General features: G+C 41.4%; 1 protein-coding gene across 2 annotated transcripts; it reads left to right on the plus strand.

Moving 5' to 3' along the window:
• The first annotated feature begins 6,211 nt into the window (after positions 1 to 6,211).
• On the plus strand, positions 6,212 to 17,282 carry RBM43 (RNA binding motif protein 43). Of its 2 annotated transcripts, none has more exons than XM_042243909.2 (4): positions 6,212 to 7,571; positions 13,793 to 14,000; positions 15,071 to 15,159; positions 15,919 to 17,282. In XM_042243909.2, the coding sequence occupies exons 1-4, from the start codon at positions 7,161 to 7,163 to the stop codon at positions 16,648 to 16,650; spliced, it is 1,440 nt and encodes a 479-aa protein (XP_042099843.1). In that variant the 5' UTR covers positions 6,212 to 7,160; the 3' UTR covers positions 16,651 to 17,282. The 2 variants fall into 2 exon arrangements, with proteins under 2 accessions (XP_042099843.1, XP_004004756.2); XM_004004707.6 differs by having other exon boundaries at positions 7,432 to 7,489.
• The last annotated feature ends 2,071 nt before the right edge of the window (positions 17,283 to 19,353 follow it).

Consider the following 19,353-nt stretch of genomic DNA (forward strand, 5'->3'; position numbering starts at 1 on the left):
TTCTTGATGCGACTGCAACTCCCTGGAAATTTGTCTTTTGCTCATTTTTCTCATAGGTCCTGGACCTTCTTCTTTTTCCATTATTCTCCTGGGCCATATCTAGAATGGACATTCATAATATATTTTTCTTGGAGGCTGAAAAGCTTCCTCACTTGGTACACTTTCTATGATAAGTGTTTGGGACCACGTTTTTAAAGTTTTGAACCGTCATAGTTTCTTTACCTGGGCCAGTGGCTGGTTAGCTGGCATATTTAAAAAACTTAATAGACTTTCTCTCTACTAAAATAGACTAAAGTCTGGTCAGCTTACATATGCTAATAGCCATACCTTTGGTTTTGTTTTTCTAGACTTCTGATTTTAGCTGTGCTCAATTGTGTCTGACTCTTTGACACCTGCTCTGTCCATGGGGATTCTCCAGGCAAGAATATTGGAGTGGGTTTCCATGCCCTCCTCCAGGGATCTTCCCAACCCAGGGATTGAAACTCAGGTCTCCCTCATTGCAGGCAGATTCTCTACTGTCTGAGCCACCAGGGAAGGCGAAGAATACTGGAGTGTATAGCCTATACACTCCTTCTAGAAGGAAGCCTATTCCCTTCCTCAGGGCAACTTTCTGACCCAGGAAGTGAAACAGGGTCTCCTGCATTGCAGGCAGATTCTTTACCAGCTGAGCTACAAAGGACGCCCTCTCTTTTTAGAGTAGCTATAATTCTCTGCTTTTTTGGCTCCGTTCTTCTCTCCCTGTCTTCACTTGGTTTGAGTCTATCAAGTCTATTATAGTTTCTTTTCCCTGAATTAGTTTGTTTAATTGAAAGTGTTTATTGAATTCCACAGCCTTAATTGCCATTTTTACTCTGAGGGACCTTAACTTGTTCAGATTTAAACCTTGATTTGATCACCGATTTTATCCTTGCAGAAGATCTAATCAGCCTTTTTTACTCAAAGGTCTTTTCAGTTTTATCATTTAAGAATGAAAAGGATTTTATGTCCAACTCTGCAAGTTCCCATAGTTTTGGATTTTACTCCCCATTTTTCTGGCTTTCAAATTGGCCAACTCTTTGTTAAGCTCATTTCTTTCTTATACTATTTTGTTAAACTCACTGAGACATATGCTACTAATTCTGGTTTTCACACTGTCTTAAAAAAAAACAAAACTGCAAGCTAATAGGTACATTATCTGTCTTCCAAGCTATCATGTGTGATGGTTTTACCACATGTTTTCCCACTACATAAAATGGACTACCATCCTAATCTCTATTTTCTAATCATCTGCCGCTTGGACTCTGAGCCAAAGCCAAGTGTTTCAGATTGTGTTGTGAATTGTCTCTTTTTTTTTCCCTACAAGATCCTTTGGAGGAGGAAATGTCAACCCAATCCAATATTCTTGCCTGGAAAATCCCACGGACAGAGAAGCCTGTTGGGCTACAGTCCATGGGGCTGCAAAGAGTAGGACACGACTGAATAATTGAGCATGTGCGTGTGTGTGTGCACACACACACACATACAGCAATACTCCAGAATGCCAGTTTCTGTATTAATTGTGTTAGAATATGTGATGTTAATGTGATAAATTATCTCTAAGTTTTGGAGACCTAAAACAACAAAAGTTCACTTACTGTTCATGCTACATGTCCATGATGGGTCAACAAGAGGAATGCCCATGGTAGACACTCAGTGACCACCAGCTTTATTGCTGGATGCAATGCCAGAGAAAAGGAGTTTTGAAGTCTTGAACTGACAATGAAATTCTCGGTCCAAATATGTTCCTTCCATTCACAACTGAACTAGAGCTATATATATGGCTCCACCCAACTGTAAAGGAATTTGGATATTCAGTCCCATCATATGCTTGGAAGGCAGAAAGCCAAAACTGTATGCTGCTGCTGCTGCTAAGTCCCTTCAGTTGTGTCCGACTCTGTGCGACCCCATAGACGGCAGCCCACGAGGCTCCCCCGTCCCTGGGACACTCCAGGCAAGAACACTGGAGAGTGAATAGCATTAATGATATCTAGTTAATACTTAAAAGAAAAGGATGCTTATTCTTGAAAAATACACAAAGTATAATGAAGATGATAAAAATCATTAACACTTTACCCTCATGGATAATGGAAAATATTTTTATGTCCTCTTTTCTAGTTTTTCATTTTTAAACCATGTTACATTTAATCTTATGAATATATCCTAGGCTATTATTTCCCCAGTTGTTTGACATTAAGATTGTTTCCATTTTTTTCACACTTAGCAGTGGTAAGTTGTCCATAAACCCTTGTATATCTTGTTACCCAATATCTTTCTGCATTGCTGACCTTATTTCAAGGTGATAGTTGTTAGGTTGATATGTTGAGGATCTTAAGTTATGGCTTTTAAGTTAACTTTTAAGGATCTTGACTTATGGCTACAATTGCTTTCTGGAAAGGTAGGCATCAGTCCTATACTTGTATAAATTTTGCAGTGAAGAACTATCCCACTGCTGCATTTCAGCACTGACAGCTACACCTTTAAAAATAACTTTCTTTCCATCCTATCTTTGGATATCTTTATAATGAATACCACATCTTAAGAAGATAAGTAATTATCAAGATAGAGGTAACATATCTAGTAATAGGCTTTGTTTTTGTTTTTCTGGTATCACAGATTAAAAACATTCAGAAAAATGTCAGCCAACTTGATTTTACTTAGGCTGTGAGGCAGAAAAAAGTGTACTGAGATAGGAGGCTTTCTAACTGGGCCTATAAGAGGTTAAATGTTTTTCTTCTGGATGTAGTTTTAGTAATAAACTGCCAGGATTATTTTGGCCACATTTGGAGTCATGATTCCTCAGAGACAGTCTGACACGGTGTGGGAGACACAAGTTTTCCTTAAGCCTCTTAGAGTTCCTGGCTGGATATGGAAATTACATTGACAAAGTCAGATTAAAAGAAGAAAAGTATACACATTTATTTAATATCAGTTTTATGTGACATGCTGCTGCTAAGTCACTTCAGTCGTGTCCGACTCTGTGCGACCCCATAGACGGCAGCCCACCAGGCTCCCCCGTCCCTGGGATTCTCCAGGCAAGAACACTGGAGTGGGTTGCCATTTCCTTCTCCAATGCGTGAAAGTGAAAAGTGAAAGTGAAGTCGCTCAGTGTGTCTGACTCTTAGCAACCCCATGGACTGTAGCCTACCAGGCTCCTCCACCCATGGGATTTTCTGGGCAAGAGTACTGGAGTGGGGTGCCATTGCCTTCTCCTTTTGGGAACCTTCATAAGGAAATTAAGACCAGAAGAAATGGTTACACCTGAGTGTCTCCTTGCTAGAGTTGAAGAGTGATGTTGTGGAAGGAGGGCAATGAGAGGATACAGAGTATCAGCTAAGTGTGCTTCCCCACTGGCTCAGCAGTAAGGAATCTGCCTGCCAGTGTAGGAGACAAGGGTTCAGTCCCTGGGTGGGGAAGATCCCTTAGAGAAGGAATGGCAACGCACTCCAGTAATGTTGCCTGGAAAATCCCATAAACAGAGGAGCCTGGCAGGCTAAGTCCATGGGGTCATAAAGAGTCAGACAGGACTTAATGACTAAACAACAACATCAGCTAACTATAATAAAAGGAGGGGAGCTTCAGTTCAGTTTAGTTCAGTTGCTCAGTCTGGTCCAACTCTTTTCGACCCCATGAACCGCAGCACGCCAGGCCTCCCTGTCCATCACCAATCCCCGGAGTCTACCCAAACCCATGTCCATTGAGTCGGTGATGGCATCCAACCATCTCATCCTCTGTCGTCCCCTTCTCCTCCTGCCCTCAATCTTTCCCAGCTTAGTGAAGCCTATTCACTCAGATTCCTCTCTGTATCTCTCTGTCTCTGGAGATCAGGATGTTCCTTTCCCGTGGGTACAGGCAGAGCACCTCTCACATGAGAATTTTACGACCTGCTTTGGGAGAAGTTCAGAAAGTCCTTCTAGTACCTCACATTTCCTTCAGGTTGGAATATTCAATATGCCAAGGAGTCATTTTGCGGGGTAGTGTATCCGGAATGCTCTAAGCACATACAAGTTGGAATAGATGGCACATACAATGTTAAGGGTCAATCTAGGCCAGGTTTGATTCCACAGGTGAGTTAGCCCTGCATTGTTGACTCTATTCTGAGATCTCTCATTATTCCCTGGAAAGGAGGGATTCCCAACTTGGATTATGGTGTTCATGTCCATCTACAGTTAATCTTTGTTTCCACCTCTAGCCCAAGGCCCTGCTTTTCTACTTTCTCTCTTCACATAGTTGTCTTTTCTGGTTAAGTGTGGCACTATGTGTCTAGTGTTTTTGTACTTAGCAGGATTTTCTTGAGCTTCATCCTTGTTATAGCATATATCAGTATTTCATCCCTTTTTATTTCCTAGCAGTATTACCTGTGTGTGTGTGTGTGTGTGTGTGTATATATATATATGTATTTATCAACATAATGTGTTTTATCTATTAAGCAACTGATGGCCATTTGGGTTATTTCTGCTTCTTGGCTATTATGTATAATGTTATGAATTTTTGCTTGTAAGTGTTTGCATGTTTTCATTTCTCTTGGGGGATTATTCAGGAGTGAATTTTCCTGGTCACATGGTAAATTTATGCAGAAAAACTGATCAACTATATTAAAAGATGGCTGTAACATTTTACTTCCCCACCAGCAATGCATGAGAGTTCTCATTTCTCCACATTCTTGACATTTGCTGTTATCTGTCTTTTTGATTACAGTCAGTATGGAGTGACATTTCATTGTTTTAATTTGCATTTCTTTAATGACTAATGATGTTGAGCACATTTTCATGTGCATATTAGTCATTCATGTATCTTCTTTGACAAAATATCTATTCAATTTTTGTCCATTTTAAAGTGGGTTATCTTAGTTTTGAGTTGTAACAGTTCTTTGTGTATTCTGAACACAAATCCCTGACCAGATGTGTGATTTGCAGATATTTTCATGGTGTTCTTTTATTCTAATGTCTTCGATATACTAATAAGAGTATGCTAGGTGATATTGCTGAAAAAAGGCTCAGTGGTTTTAAACTTCAAAGTTATTTCGTAATCATGTAAATTTTGTTATGGGTTCAGGCAACTCCCTCTTGCAGCTGTGTTCTATGTGTGGGCTCACTGACACATGTTCCTTTCAATACATGCTTCTATGAGCACCAAGGCAAAGAGAGCATGGGCGGCTCTTGGGCTAAAGCAGTGAAATTTTCCCATCCAAATATTAGACATATCAATTCTTACATTTCTTGGCTGAATGAATCTTATGACCATGTCTAGCATCAAAGGGAGAAGGCCAGTACCTCCACATGAAATTGAATTGAGGACAAGCAGAATATTGGCGAGCAGTACTACTGTTAGGGAAACCACTGAGCAAAACTGCCCACCCTGGCCAGGCCTGATAGTAGGCACTTGCTTGAGTTATCGTAACAAGCTGCTACCCACCGGAAGAATTCAGGATAGGCCAAAAGAAGAGAGGAGATGCCAGCCCATATGTCCTACCACTCTCCCAGAATCCTTCTTGCTGGATTTCATCTTGGCTGAGCAATGCACAGCACACCAGGAGGGACCCTGAGTCAGAATGATTGGCCAGAGAGCCTGGAAACTAATCCCATCACCATAAAACCTGAGCCTGTCAGCCACATGGCAGAGCGATTCTCCTGGATTCCCTTACCCTCTTGCTCTCCATCCCGTTGCCCCTTCCCCCAAAAATGTCTTGTTCTGCCAGCACATATGTCTCCTCGGAAAGTTCATTTCTGAGTGTTAGACAAAAGCCAGTCTCCTGCCTTGAAGGGGTCCCCCTTCCTACTACCCTACTATGTATTGTGTTGGTGCAGGTGATGGCTTAAGAGAAAAGAAATGAAGGTATGCAGATAGTTTAGAAAAAGGTGAGTGTTATTAAGATGGGATAATAACTGGGGGGACAAATTTGGACTCGGTGATCAGAGTCTCTCTGAAGAGGGCTCATTTGAGCCAAGGCTTCTCTGAAAGCAGTGAGGCAGTTAAGTGAATATCAGGGAGGAGCCAACAAGGCCTAGAGGTAGAAGCAGGGCCAGGGAAACCCCCTTGGTGGGGATGTAAATCTTATTCAAAGTGCAATGGAAAAACAATGAAGTGTTGAACAGTGATCAAACCTGATGTACATTTAAAAAATATCTTACTGGGTGTGGTATCCGGCATGAATTGAAGGGGAACTAGGCCAAAAGGCTGGGTTGATTTGGGTGGTAGAAATAAAGTTGGAGAGTGTGCAGTTAATGGAACGTACTAACCCAGCTGGGAAAAGAGGGATTAAGGAAGACAAGTGAGTCTTGAATTTAAGCTCCTTGGTGGGTGCTAGCGCAGTTTACCAAGAGAGAAGAATGGGAGGAAGTTCTCACTAAATTTTACATGCTTATCGGACATTAGAGTGGGCTTTCAAGTGCAGGGATCTGAATATAAAATATAATTGGGGAATTGCACATAGATTTACCTCACTGTTTTAAAATCTTCATAGCCCTAGGCCTGGCTCATTAAACGTGCCATTGGCCATATAATAAATAGTTATATTCTTGGTTAAACTGGGTGGATGCCAGTGTCTGAAAAAAAGTTGTATTTCAAGCAATGCACAGTTAAAATTTCTGTACAATATCTTAGTTATTCTTGTGCACTGTAACTTCAGTTCAGTTCTGAAAATGGAGTTGCTAATTCTAAGGATTTATGCATTTTAACTTTTTTTTTTTTTAATTTTGCACTTTACATTTTTGAGAGGGGCCAAAATCCTTAAAATGTTTATACCTGTCTACAGTTGCAGCAACATTGATGCTTCCCCACACTGGCGAACAATGGGTATTACCAAGACTTTTAAATTTTTGCCAATCTAATCCTCAGAGAAAGGGATTCTGTTCTGATATCAGCTTGTATTTCTTAGTCGTGGAATTGGATTTCTGCATACTAGTCAGCCACCTGCTTTTCTTATTCATGCTCTCTTTGACTCTGAAGCTATGTATATAGATTCCCGGTGTCCCAGTAGGTGTCTGGCTGAGGAATCTGAGCACCGGGTGGACAGGGTGGTGAGCTCTTTTTTGGCAGGGACAGTGAGCCGTCCATCCTGCGCCCTGCGCACCTGGCTACTGGCCCTGGGTAGGTGACAAGAGGAGAAACAAGCACGGCGTGGTGGGAACAGGGCTAGGGAGATAATGAGGGCGTCAAGAAGGATCATTCAGATTCTACTGCGCACAGGACACAGCCACGGGGAGAATCCCCGCACTCCCACCGAGGAATCCTCCGGCCTCTCTCCAGCTTGGTTTCAAAAGTTGCAAAACTATCGGGGGCGTCCTGACAGCCGCTGTCCCAGGTCCCTGCTCCCCTCCCGAGGCCTCCAGGCAGCAGAACCGCGGGGTGGGGTGGAGAGGCGGTCTCCAAGAGAGCGGGAACAGAAAACCGAAACCAAAACCTGTGCGCCCGCCCAGGCTCCCCCAGCTCTGGGCCCCGCCGGCAGCCGAAGGCGAGTCTCTTCCCCGCCATGGCAAGTTGCTTTTGTTTTGGGTTTTGCAGGGCGGAGTGGTCCCCGTGTCGTCATCCGGTCCCCCAAGATCCAGAGGACAGGCGTGAGTGAGGGGTGACCGGAGGAGGCGCGAGGAGGGACCCCAGAGGCAAACCCAGCCCAGCCTTTCCGCACCTGCCGGGGTGGCAGTTGGGCGCGTCCTGAAATTGACCGCGGCTGTGCGGCCAGCTCCGAAGGCGCGCATCGCCGCGGCCGCCTCCCGCACCAAGTGCCCGGCTGTCCCGGACACAGCCGTTTGGTCGGGGAGTGGCAGTGTTAGGGCGAACTGTTGTCCTCCCACGCTTTGGGGAACAGGAGCGCAGAGAACTGCCCAGAAATGGAGGCCACCGTTTCCTTTGTTAAAGGGCCAGCCCGAAGAGTTGGAGCCAAGGACACAAGTTGGGAAAGCAGCGTGGTGTCTTAGCGGGAATTCTTTTCTCTTGTGGCCTTAGTTCTTTCTCTAGACACAAAGGGCGTTGTGTTGTCACCATCTTTGATGCCTCGCAAGAATTGTTAGCAAATTTAAGATTTAGACTTCCGTGTTCTTTCCATCGGGTGGGGAAAATCCCTTGGAGGAGGACATGGCAACCCACTCCAGTATTCTCGCCTGGGAAATCCCATAGACAGAGAGGAGCCTGGAGGTCTACAGTCCAGGGGGTTCCCACAGAGCAGGACAAGACAGGGCTACTAAGCAGGCAGGCTCCTTTTTTCCATCAAGCGCCTGAAAACAGTGGCAGGGGCCTTTTATTTCAGGTGAGAAACGCCAAAGCAGTTGTGAGTTTAAAGTGTGATTTTGTTTACCGAGGGCGGTAAAGGCAACGTGAATGAAACCAATTTTAAGAAAAGGAATGTAGGTAAAGGAAGGGACGGGGGAGCCTAGTGGGCTGCCATCTCTGGGGTCGCACAGAGTCGGACACGACTGAAGCGACTTAGCAGCAGCAGCAGCAGCAGCAGTGCTTTCCTTACAAAAATAAATTCAATTTTTCTTTATATCTTTTTGCTTTCTGATAGGATGGTCAAAAGTCTCTTAAAACGTTATCACTGATACAGGGAAAATGCCATCACCTTGATAGCTCCTGGTCAGAATGTTGCTCTTATTTCAAAAAAATTGTATCTCCATGTGACAACTGTTGAAAAGGCTATCTCCAAGACCTCTCTTTTTCTTCTTAATGGTGGATGGAAGAGATGAATAGCAGTCTGTTGATTTCAAAGATAAATTTTAGACATTTGAATAAAGAAATATGACACTAGTATTGGCTGAAGGTAGTGGCGAAGAAAAGATTTTCTGAATTTAAATTGATTGAAAGGTTTTCTTTGATATTGATGAAGGACAAAAAGGATGCTTATTCATTAGCCACTTTAACCATGGACTGTTAGAGCCAGATGCATAGCAAGTCAAGACAAATCTTGTATGAAACAAGATTCCCTGAATGTCTGAATAGTCTGTCATTTTTTTTTCTTCTAGAACTATTTTGAGATAATTACATCTTACACTTGGGGCTAGAATGCAGGAACACATTTTTATATTTTTCCTGTCTCCTATGCAATCGAGTTGTCCCAAATATTTTAAGAAACTGTTTTGCTCCATTGAAAGTACCTAACATAACAGAGTCAATTATGAATTTCCCTTTCAGGAGACACGAAGGACCTTTGCTTTCTTTGTCTCAACAGAAGCTATTTGCATCCTCCACTCCTCTGTCCCTTTGTTTTGCTGTGAACTCTGTTTGCATTTTTAATTAAATTTGACCACTAATTAAAATTTGACCTCAGCCATCAAGGTCTCTCTTTCTTGAAGCCTTCTCAGCCATCAAGGTCTCTCTTTCATGAAGCCTTCTTTGACTGCTTTAGCCAGCATTAATCTTGCTTCCTAATTCTGAATGGCTTCTATTGTGTGTTTTAGCATTTTCTTGTGAATGGTCTTGTATCCTTTTCACATTTTCGGTTGTTGGTCTGTTCTTGTAAAGAAGACCTTCTTTTCGTGTCTACCAGGCACTGCTAAAATGATTTATATATGTGTCTGCCTCCTCCTCGCCCATAAGGGAGGTCCCCTTTGTGTTTTGGTAATCCTAAAGCCTGTCCAAGTGCCTCACACATAATAAATGTTCAGTAAATTTTTATGGTGGAACAATTTCAGGGTAAGGGGTGTTTTATATCTGTGTGCGTCATCTTTGGTACCCAACATATTGCCAGGGATAGAACACATGCTTAGTTAATACTGTATTAGTTAATTGATCAACTGATTGACAAGATATTATGTATTCTAAGAAAGGCAGGTGCATTTTTGCCACCCTATTTTAATAACTACAGGCTGAAATGTCAAAGGAGATACTGAGAGATCAGTTATTATTGGCTTCAGTCATTTTCTATTGAATTCCTGTTGTGATAAATGACGATTTCACGGAAGTGAACTCTGCCTTTTCCCTTCTTCCAAGTTTGGAAGTTTTAATAGTATTTTAAATTCTCTTATGAATTATTTTTGTTTCTTTCATAAAACACTTAAGATCTTGATAGTATTTACATGATTTTCTGTAATATAAGTTAGATTTTTCTTTTTTTCTCAGCTTCTGTTAGTTTTGCCTTTAGGGTTGAATGATTCCATATTATTCTGTAATCATATTTAAGTCTGCGGTAATTTTGAAGATTTTTACAGAATTCATCTAAAAGTTTATGAGAGTGTTCATGTCATTATGCAAACAGTAAGTATTGCTTACAGCAGGGACTAATAGATCCTGTATTACTTTTTCTCCTCTTGGTCCAATATCATGTGTGTTTTTCCTTTTTCCAGTTACAAAAAAATATTCCTAGCAGCTGTGTCAAATAGAGTCTTTATTTGTAGTCTGTAATTTATTCCAAACATGCCATGCTTTAATTTTCTGATGATCTTTAGGCTTGGGCTTTTTCAAATACCAGAAAGCGGGGGAGGGGTGTTTGCTCTGGGGTGCCAGCACCCATACTAGCAGGTCAGATTCTCCCTAGAATGTTCATTTAGTTTTGCCTTGCTGCTAGCTTTTCAACTAATCATTTTGGTTTTGTTCCCTTTTTTAATTTCTGAGGTTCTGCCAAGAAGGTTGTCCCCTTTCCATTGCAGCCCCCACTTCTTTACTCTGGGTTTCCCCTGTCATATCCTTCCACATACTATTATGTCTTTCCAGTCTTCAAGAAATTTGAATCTCTCCTGTGCTGCTGCTGCTCCCCTTAACTGGATTTATTCTCTTTTTAATTCTATTTTCATTTTTATTTTAATGTACTTTTGGGATAGGACATTGTATGTGTGCTTAGACTGTTTTCCTTATCTGGGAGGTCAGAAGCAGTTTGCCTATCGACAGTAAAGTCTGACTCTGAGTATACAGAGTTCTTTGAACTGAAAACCAAGACATCTTTGTGATTGATCAACCATGACTTGGACCCATGAGACATCCTGTCCTCGGGGATAATTTAGGAATAGATTATATCCGCATTCTGGTGCAATCAGGCTGGACTACCTATACAAGCATTGTGAGAAGTTTATAGGTCCAGTTCCCTAAATGAGCTGGGGAATAAATTAAAACATTAATATAAGAAGTTAAGAGAGAGTGTATTAGAATCATAATCTCTTATGATTATACAGTGGAAGTGAGAAATAGATTTAAGGGACTAGATCTGATAGACAGAGGGCCTGATGAATTGTGGATGGAGGTTTGTGACATTGTACAGGAGACAGGGATCAAGACCATCCCTAAGAAAAAGAAATGCAAAAAGGCATTTCTTTGTAAGGCCTGTTTGAGGAGGCCTTACAAATAGCTGTGAAAAGAAGAGAAGCAAAAAAGCAAAGGAGAAAAGGAAAGATATACCCATTTGAATGCAGAGTTCCAAAGAATAGCAAGGAGAGATAACAAAGCCTTCCTCAGTGATGAAGAAATAGAGGAAAACAATAGAATGGGAAAGACTAGAGATCTCTTCAAGGAAATAGAGATACCTGGGGAACATTTCATGCAAAGATGGGCTCAATAAAGGACAGAAATGCTATGTACCTAACAGAAGCAGAAGATACTAAAAAGAGGTGGCAAGAACACATAGAAGAACTGTACAAAAAGATCTTCATGACCCAGACAATCACGATGGTGTGATCACTCACCTAGAGCCAGATATCCTGGAATGTGAACTCAAGTGGGCCTTAGGAAGCATCACTACAAATAAAGCTAGTGGAGGTGATGGAATTCCAGTTGAGCTATTTCAAATCCCAGAAGATGATGCTGTGAAAGTGCTGCACTCAATATGCCAGCAAATTTGGAGAACTCAGCAGTAGCCACAGGACTGGAAAAGGTCAGTTTTCATTCCAATCTCAAAGAAAGGCAATGCCAAAGAATGCTCAAACTACCGCACAATGGCACTCATCTCACACACTAGTAAAGTAATGCTCAAAATTCTCCAAGCCAGGCTTCAGCAATACATGAACTGTGAACTTCCAGATGTTCAAGCTGGTTTTAGAAAAGGCAGAGGAACCAGAGATCAAATTGCCAACATCTGTTGGATTATTGAAAAAGCAAGAGAGTTCCAAAAAAAAAAAAATCTATTTCTGCTTTATTGACTATGCCAACACCTTTGACTGTGTGGATAACAATAAAATGTGGAAAATTCTGAGAGAGATGGGAATACCAGACCACCTGACCTGCCTCTTGAGAAACCTGTATAGGTCAGGAAGCAACAGTTAGAACTGGACATGGAAAAACAGACTGGTTCCAAATAGGAAAAGGAGTACGTCAAGGCTGTATATTGTCACCCTGCTTATTTAACTTATATGCAGAGTACATCATGAGAAACGCTGGGCTGGAAAAACCACAAGCTGGAATCAAGATTGCTGGGAGAAATATCAATAACCTCAGATATGCAGATGACACCACCCTTATGGCAGAAAGTGAAGAAGAACTAAAGAGTCTCTGATGAAAGTGAAAGAGGAGAGTGAAAAAGTTGGCTTAAAGCTCAACATTCAGAAAACGAAGATCATGGCATCTGGTCCCATCACTTCCTGGCAAATAGATGGGGAAACAGTGGAAACAGTAGCTGACTTTATTTTTCTGGGCTCCAAAATCACTGCAGATGGTGATTTCAGCCATGAAATTAAAAGACGCTTACTCTTTGGAGGAAAGTTATGACCAACCTAGACAGCATATTAAAAAGCAGAGACATTACTTTGTCAACAAAGGTCCATCTAGTCAAGGCTATGGTTTTTCCAGTGGTCATGTATGGACGTGAGAGTTGGACTGTAAGGAAAGCTGAGCACCAAAGAATTGATGCTTTTGAACTGTGGTGTTGGAGAAGACTCTTGAGAGTTCCTTGGACTGCAAGGAGATCCATCCAGTCCATCCTAAAGGAGATCAGTCCTGGGTGTTCATTGGAATGACTGATGTTGAAGCTGAAGCTCCAATACTTTGGCCACCTGATGCAAAGAACTGACTCACTAGAAAAGACCCTGATGCTGGGAAAGTTTGAAGGCAGGAGGAGAAGGGGATGACAGAGGATGAGACGGTTGGATGGCATCACCGACTCAATGGACATGAGTTTGGGTAACCTCTGGGAGTTGGTGATGGACAGGGAGGCCTGGCGTGCTGAGTTCATGGGGTCACAAAGAGTCGGACACGACTGAGCGACTGAACTGAACCGAACCGAGAGTGAACTCAGGGAAGGATCTGCTTGCAGCTGATCCTGTGTCCAGGGTTCCATGGTCTGCAATAGCATGTGCTCAGTGGTTGGGTTGTGTCTAGATGTGTGCTGAAAGGTAGGGTTTACTCCACTGCAGTCCCAATATTATTGGTAGGGTTTCATTTATTTTTTTATGGTGACTTTTCCCTAGTTTTGACCAAAAAGAGAATGTATTTCTTATTGTCTTATGTACTTTCAACTCTACATTCAAGAAGACAGTCAACTCCAAACTACCACATTTTGTGATTAGCTTGACTTAAAAAAAAATTTGATTTAGAAAACTCTCTCTTAATTTTTTCCTTTGTGATTACTGTTATTTTTAGGTCTTTCTAACATCTGACAAATATTAAGCAGTGTTTTCCATTTCTTAAAAAAAAGGCTTTACATTTTCCATTTTAACTCTCAAATTTATATAGCATTTATGATGGTATATGTTGTGAGGCCAGGCTCCTTTCCTTATTTTTCTCTTCAGGTATCTGATCAGTCCCAGAGGGCCTTTATTGAATAAAGTCTATTAAATAAAATAGCCTTTCCCACTGGTGTGTAATATTGCCTATAATAAGTAGAATCAGATACTTAAAAAGCATCGTATTGTTTCTTTCACAGGCATCAGTTTTGAATGTTAAGGAATCCAAAGCTTCTGAAAGAACAGTTGTAGTTGCTGGTCTTCCAACTGACCTTGATGACCAGTTACTGACCACAGTAGTGAAGATTCACTTTGAAGATACTGACGGTGGGGGTGGCGTTGTTGAAGATGTGATATATCCAACAAGAACGAAGGGAGTTGCATATGTAACATTCAAAGAAAAAACAGGTATTTCCAAATCAAATGTTTATAACCTTAGAAATACTTCTTGAATGAAATGAAAAATTGAACTGCAGTAGAATAATTCATGAGATGGTTGGATAGCATCACCAACTTGATGGACATGAGTTTGAGCAAACTCTGAGATAGTGAAGGACAGGGAAGCCTGGTGTGCTGCAGTCCATGGGGTCACAAAGAGAAGGACACAACTTAGTGACTAAACAGTGGCAGCAACAAAAGCAACAACAAAATAATTCATGGGATTTGTAAAGTTTAAATTTAAAAAACAGTAATTCTATTCTTGAATATAAAAGTGGCACAGTAGTGCATTAGGAAGACTGTATGTGAAAGTGCCTTATGATAGAGTTGTCAGTAACCGAAAAAGTCTTAAAGACTTCTTGTTTTCTGTATTTTATATCCATCTATATCATGAGATAAAGGTGATACATTTTATTGTAGACAACTTGTAAAATACAGAAAAAAGCCCCACAAAAGCTATCCATAACTTCATAAAAAAGTACTGTTTTATTAATGGCAAAGTTGGACTGGGGAAATATGGCTTGGGTCTGAGGTCACATTGAGCCAGTCTCTCCCTGGCCTACACCTGACTTAGGTTGAGAAAGTTGGGTGTGCGGAGCTGTTCACCCCTCTAGCCTCGTGGATGGTGCATGCTGATGCCTTGAGAGAAGGGGGAGGGAAGGAGAATTGGTGAAGGAGACTGAGCAGGTCAGCCAGTGAATCGGAGGAAAACCAGCCAGAATAGTGTGATATCCTGGATTCAGAAAGGTGAAGTCTCCTCATGACCGTAATTAACAGAGTGGTGGGGGCTTTACTTTTAGGTGTTTGTTACATATGTAACATACATAACAAACATGTGTTTTATATATATATATGTATACATACGTTTAAATTTTAATACGTTAAACTAGAAGGAAAAGGATTTAAATGCTGAATTTAGAGGAAAAACAGAAAAAAATCTTAGGTGTTTTAAAAGAACTGAACATCTCTATTACTATTAATTAAAATAATTATTACTGTATTGTGCCGCAAAACTTTCTAAAGGCCCCCCTTCCACTTAGTTGCAGAGAATGTCGTCAGAAAAAAGAAACACTGTATAGAAGGCATGGTTGGATCTGCTCAACTCATAGTCTCCCACTTCAGTGAAAAGGTAGGTGTGATGCTGAAGGCATGTTGATTGTCTAGATCCCATGTTTTCTGCCAAGTGTCTCCTACATGGGAGGCACAAAGCACCCTCACCCCATGACTTCTAGAAAGAAAGTGCAAGGTCCTTAACCTGGGTCAATGTTAAAAGCCAAACCTGTGTCTTGAGAGTTTTTTGGTTATTGCTTGTTCTATTTTCCTGTTTTTCTATGATGCTCTTGATACTTTTAAAGTATCAAGACAATGAGCTCTTATACGGTCATGGATGATGTCTGGCATCTATCTAAAGACTTATTTTGTGGGGTAAGAAACCAATTTGGATGAACATTAAAAAGGAGCTTTGAAGACACAGGTAAGGAGGAAGTAAGAGGAAAAAGTAAAATTCAAAGCATTGATTTAAAACTATTCTGTAACAAAGGTAGGGTTCTCTGCAGCCATCCAGTGACCTTCTCATGAGGAGGGAGGGCTCTCTCCAGGGACCCGTATCCACAGAGCACCCCTGCAACAGTTCACATATGCGTTCTGCTTAAAACTTTGATTCAAAAAAGCATTCTGCCTCTAAATAATATTTAATCAACTCTATTTGGGAGAATCCAGTGAGGAACTGTGAACCTCAAATGGAACACTGTGGCCTTGATAGGTTGTGGGGCCCCTTGGAGGACGCGTTAGGGCTGCCGCTGGGCAGACAGAAAGTGGCAAAACAAGAATGTATTTATGCAGTCTTTCCCCTAGGTGGTGCTGTTTTAACTTTTCTGTTTAATTTTAGGTCTTCAGCTCTGTAAAGGCTGTCCTTGATCTTTCTGTTTTTCGGAGTCAAATCCGTCTAGAAAGTCTGGTAATGGACCTGAAAATGGAAATCCCAACGTTATGCTTAAGTCCTTTGGAAGCCAATGGAAGAATCTCCGTTCAAGGAACATTTCTGGCTATCAAGAAGCTCAAAGAATCTTTGCTATTAAAAGCAAGTTTTCTTTCAGAAAAAAATAGGAATAGACAGAGCCCCAGGGGAAGTACACGGAGAAGTAGTCACTCTTTAAAGACCCCCAGGTGGTTGACACCTGAGGCTACGAAAAGAGGAGAAAGTCTTGTTCTTGACACAGATACTTTCCTTTACCTGAAAAAGAAGACAGACTTTTATGAAAGCACACTGAGAACATTGCATGTTCTATGTCAAGAGACAGTGGATGGTGAAATTACTACACTTTGTATAAAGAATGCTCAAGGTAGTTCTCAGTCAAACAATGAAAAACAGGTAAAAGAGTTCATTGAGAAATATTCACATGCTCTTCACTTTGAGCTTAGAAAGGAGACACTTCTTTTAGAAGGAAAGGAAGATAGAGAGAAAGAAAATATTAAGCTGGCATGCAAGCAGCTAAGTTTGAGTCACCTTCATGTTCTGGTTAATTTCTATAAGACACACATTGATGTTATAGGGCCTCCTTCTGACACATACTTGTTTAAAAAAGAGGTAATGGAATTAATAAGGCAAAAAGTTAGGTAATAAAATCCTCAGCAGTAGTAACAAGAAGGGCTGATTGATTCCTTCCCTTACTGAGCAGTGGTGATGTCATGCATGATGCCAGCTTTACACACATTATCTTATTTAATTTTTTTTTGGCTATATCACACAGCTTAGGGTTCTTAGTTCCCCAACTAGGGATCAAACCTGGGCCCCCTGCATTGGAAGCTCCAAGTCCTAACCACTGGACTGCCAGGGAACTCCCTATCTCATTTAATTCCTGTGACCATCTTTCATCATAGGCATTGCCATTCTTATGCTACAGGAGAAGAGACTAGGATTTGAGAAGGTAAAAACCCTTGTCTGAAGTTAGAGTCAGTAAGAGTTAAACCCAAAGATAATATCTAAGGTATAAAACTTAAAAAACTCACTAAACTTTGAGGAAACCTCGCTTTTTCTGCAACCCCAAATTCTTAGGAAAAAAAAGTAGCCTTCAGTGAACTCAAACTGGGGCTCTGTGACAACCTCGAGGGGTGGGAAGTGGGAGGGAGGTTCAAGAGGGAGGGGGCATGTATATACCCATGGCTGATTCATGTTGATGTATGGCAGAAACCAACACAATATTGTAAAGCAATTATCCTTCAATTAAAAATAAATTTTAAAAAGAGACTTCATTCTAATATATAAGAAGTTTGAATGATTATTATTATGCCATAGACAATATTTATACATTTATAAAGTTATATAGGCTTAACATTTATAAAGTTTATGTTTACTATTAATAGAATTAAAATGTTAGCAAAACTTGCCTGAGAAGCTACTTAGATGGTAAATATTTCTGATGCAGGCAGTCACTACTTGACTAAATCCCATATTGGTATAAGGCTACTGGACATACAGGACACTTTTCCTGCCGCTTACTTAGCCTAACTGCTTATATAAAATGTTGATTCTCTTGTTGAAATTATGTAGTGTCTATTTTATAGTTGTAAAAGTAATAGCATTTCAGCAATAGGATCATGGATGATGGGAATAATAGCATACACTTACTTGCTAGGCATAAGTTTAAATGCATTGCGTATCTTTACTTATTCAGTCCTGACAGGAACCCTGTGAGGTAGGCGCTGTCTTTATCTCCCTTTCTCAGATGAGGAAACTGGTGTCCAGTGACGTGATGTAACTTGCCCATGCTCTTGGTTAGTGAACTTTTCTTCTCCCTTTCATAGTCTTCTGAATGCTACTTAAACACTTGAGAAATGTTTCCTTAAAGATGACAGAAGGATTTGAAAATTTTTTACTGAAGAAGGGAAGTAAAACTTGGAAGTCATTGGGTTGTCTGTGATTGTCCTGCATTTAATTTAGCATTAAGCCAGTTTTCGGTATCTGGGGCACTGCAAAGACCCTCCCAGGATTATAAAACATACATCTTGCTCGTCTCAACATAAACAAACATGATTATGATGATTTGAACTGTTTGTAGCAGTAGAAAAGCTTAAGACAAGTCTATGTGCTTTCCTTTTTCTTAGCTACCTAAATCCCAACTATGTAAATTATCTCCATTTCTTTAAATGTCTTATTTCATTTCTGTACAGCTAAACTTTTTGTCATGGGAAACTTCTGTTTATATTAAGTACAAAGGAGATCAGCCTTGGGATTTCTTTGGAAGGAATGATGCTAAAGCTGAAACTCCAGTACTTTGGCCACCTCATGCTCAGAGCTGACTCATTGGGAAAGACTCTGATGCTGGGAGGGATTGGGGGCAGGAGGAAAGGGGACAACAGAGGATGAGATGGCTGGATGGCATCACGGACTCGATGGAGGTGAGTCTGAGTGAGCTCTGGGAGTTGGTGATGGACAGGGAGGCCTGGCGTGCTGCGATTCATGGGGTCGCAAAGAGTCGGACACGACTGAGCAACTGAACTGAACTGAACTGAAGGTATCTTTAAAAAGATGTTTGATTTTCATTTTGCTTCTGGGGGTATTGTCTCAGTCTAGGTCCAATCAGGAGAGAGGAGGCGCACAGTAATTTGAACAGGCAGTTTAAGATAAAGGATTGTTAGCAATGACAGGGAATTGGGATAATGAGGGATTGGCTCATAAGAAATAGAGAAAACTCTACCAGATATAGAAATAGCAGATATAAGGAGTTTAGATAGAGCACCCGATGAAGAACCTCCTCCCATCCACCACGCACCCCAGAACTGAAATCCAGACTTCGCTGGAGGGTTTGTGCCAGGGGATCTTGCTAGAAATCCATCCTCTAGGGTACTGGAAGAGTCTGTTCACAGCCGCTGTCTGACCAGGGACTCGCCCTTAACATACATGCCTGGAGGGTTCCTGCTAGCCACTGTGTACTACAGCTGCTGAGTGGGGGGAGGCCTTCTTTGGGGGGTTGGGGGGCTGGACACGGGAGCATCCGCCCGTGCTGCAGGAGCCTAATGTTGGAGAAGCTGCCTGTGCTGAAGAAGCTGGGTAGGTATGGGGGGAAAGCTGGATTCTGAAGAGCCTGTCAATTTAGTCCACTGAAGCAGGAACAACACTCTTTCTTGGCGCAGTGCCTCTCCAGCGCCCTCTACTGAGAAAGCCTAGCATCTTGTCAGCTACAAGGGGGGAATATTTAAAGGGCCCAGATATTGTTGTTACTGAGTAGGCATAGAGGATGAATTTAAAGCCGAGTTAATAAATTGATAACTGGTGCAGTTACCTTTGATACCTGCACAGGTTTTCATTATTTACCACAAGTTT

The sequence above is a fragment of the Ovis aries genome, chromosome 2, assembly GCF_016772045.2.
Source record: "Ovis aries strain OAR_USU_Benz2616 breed Rambouillet chromosome 2, ARS-UI_Ramb_v3.0, whole genome shotgun sequence".
NCBI lineage: Eukaryota > Metazoa > Chordata > Mammalia > Artiodactyla > Bovidae > Ovis > Ovis aries.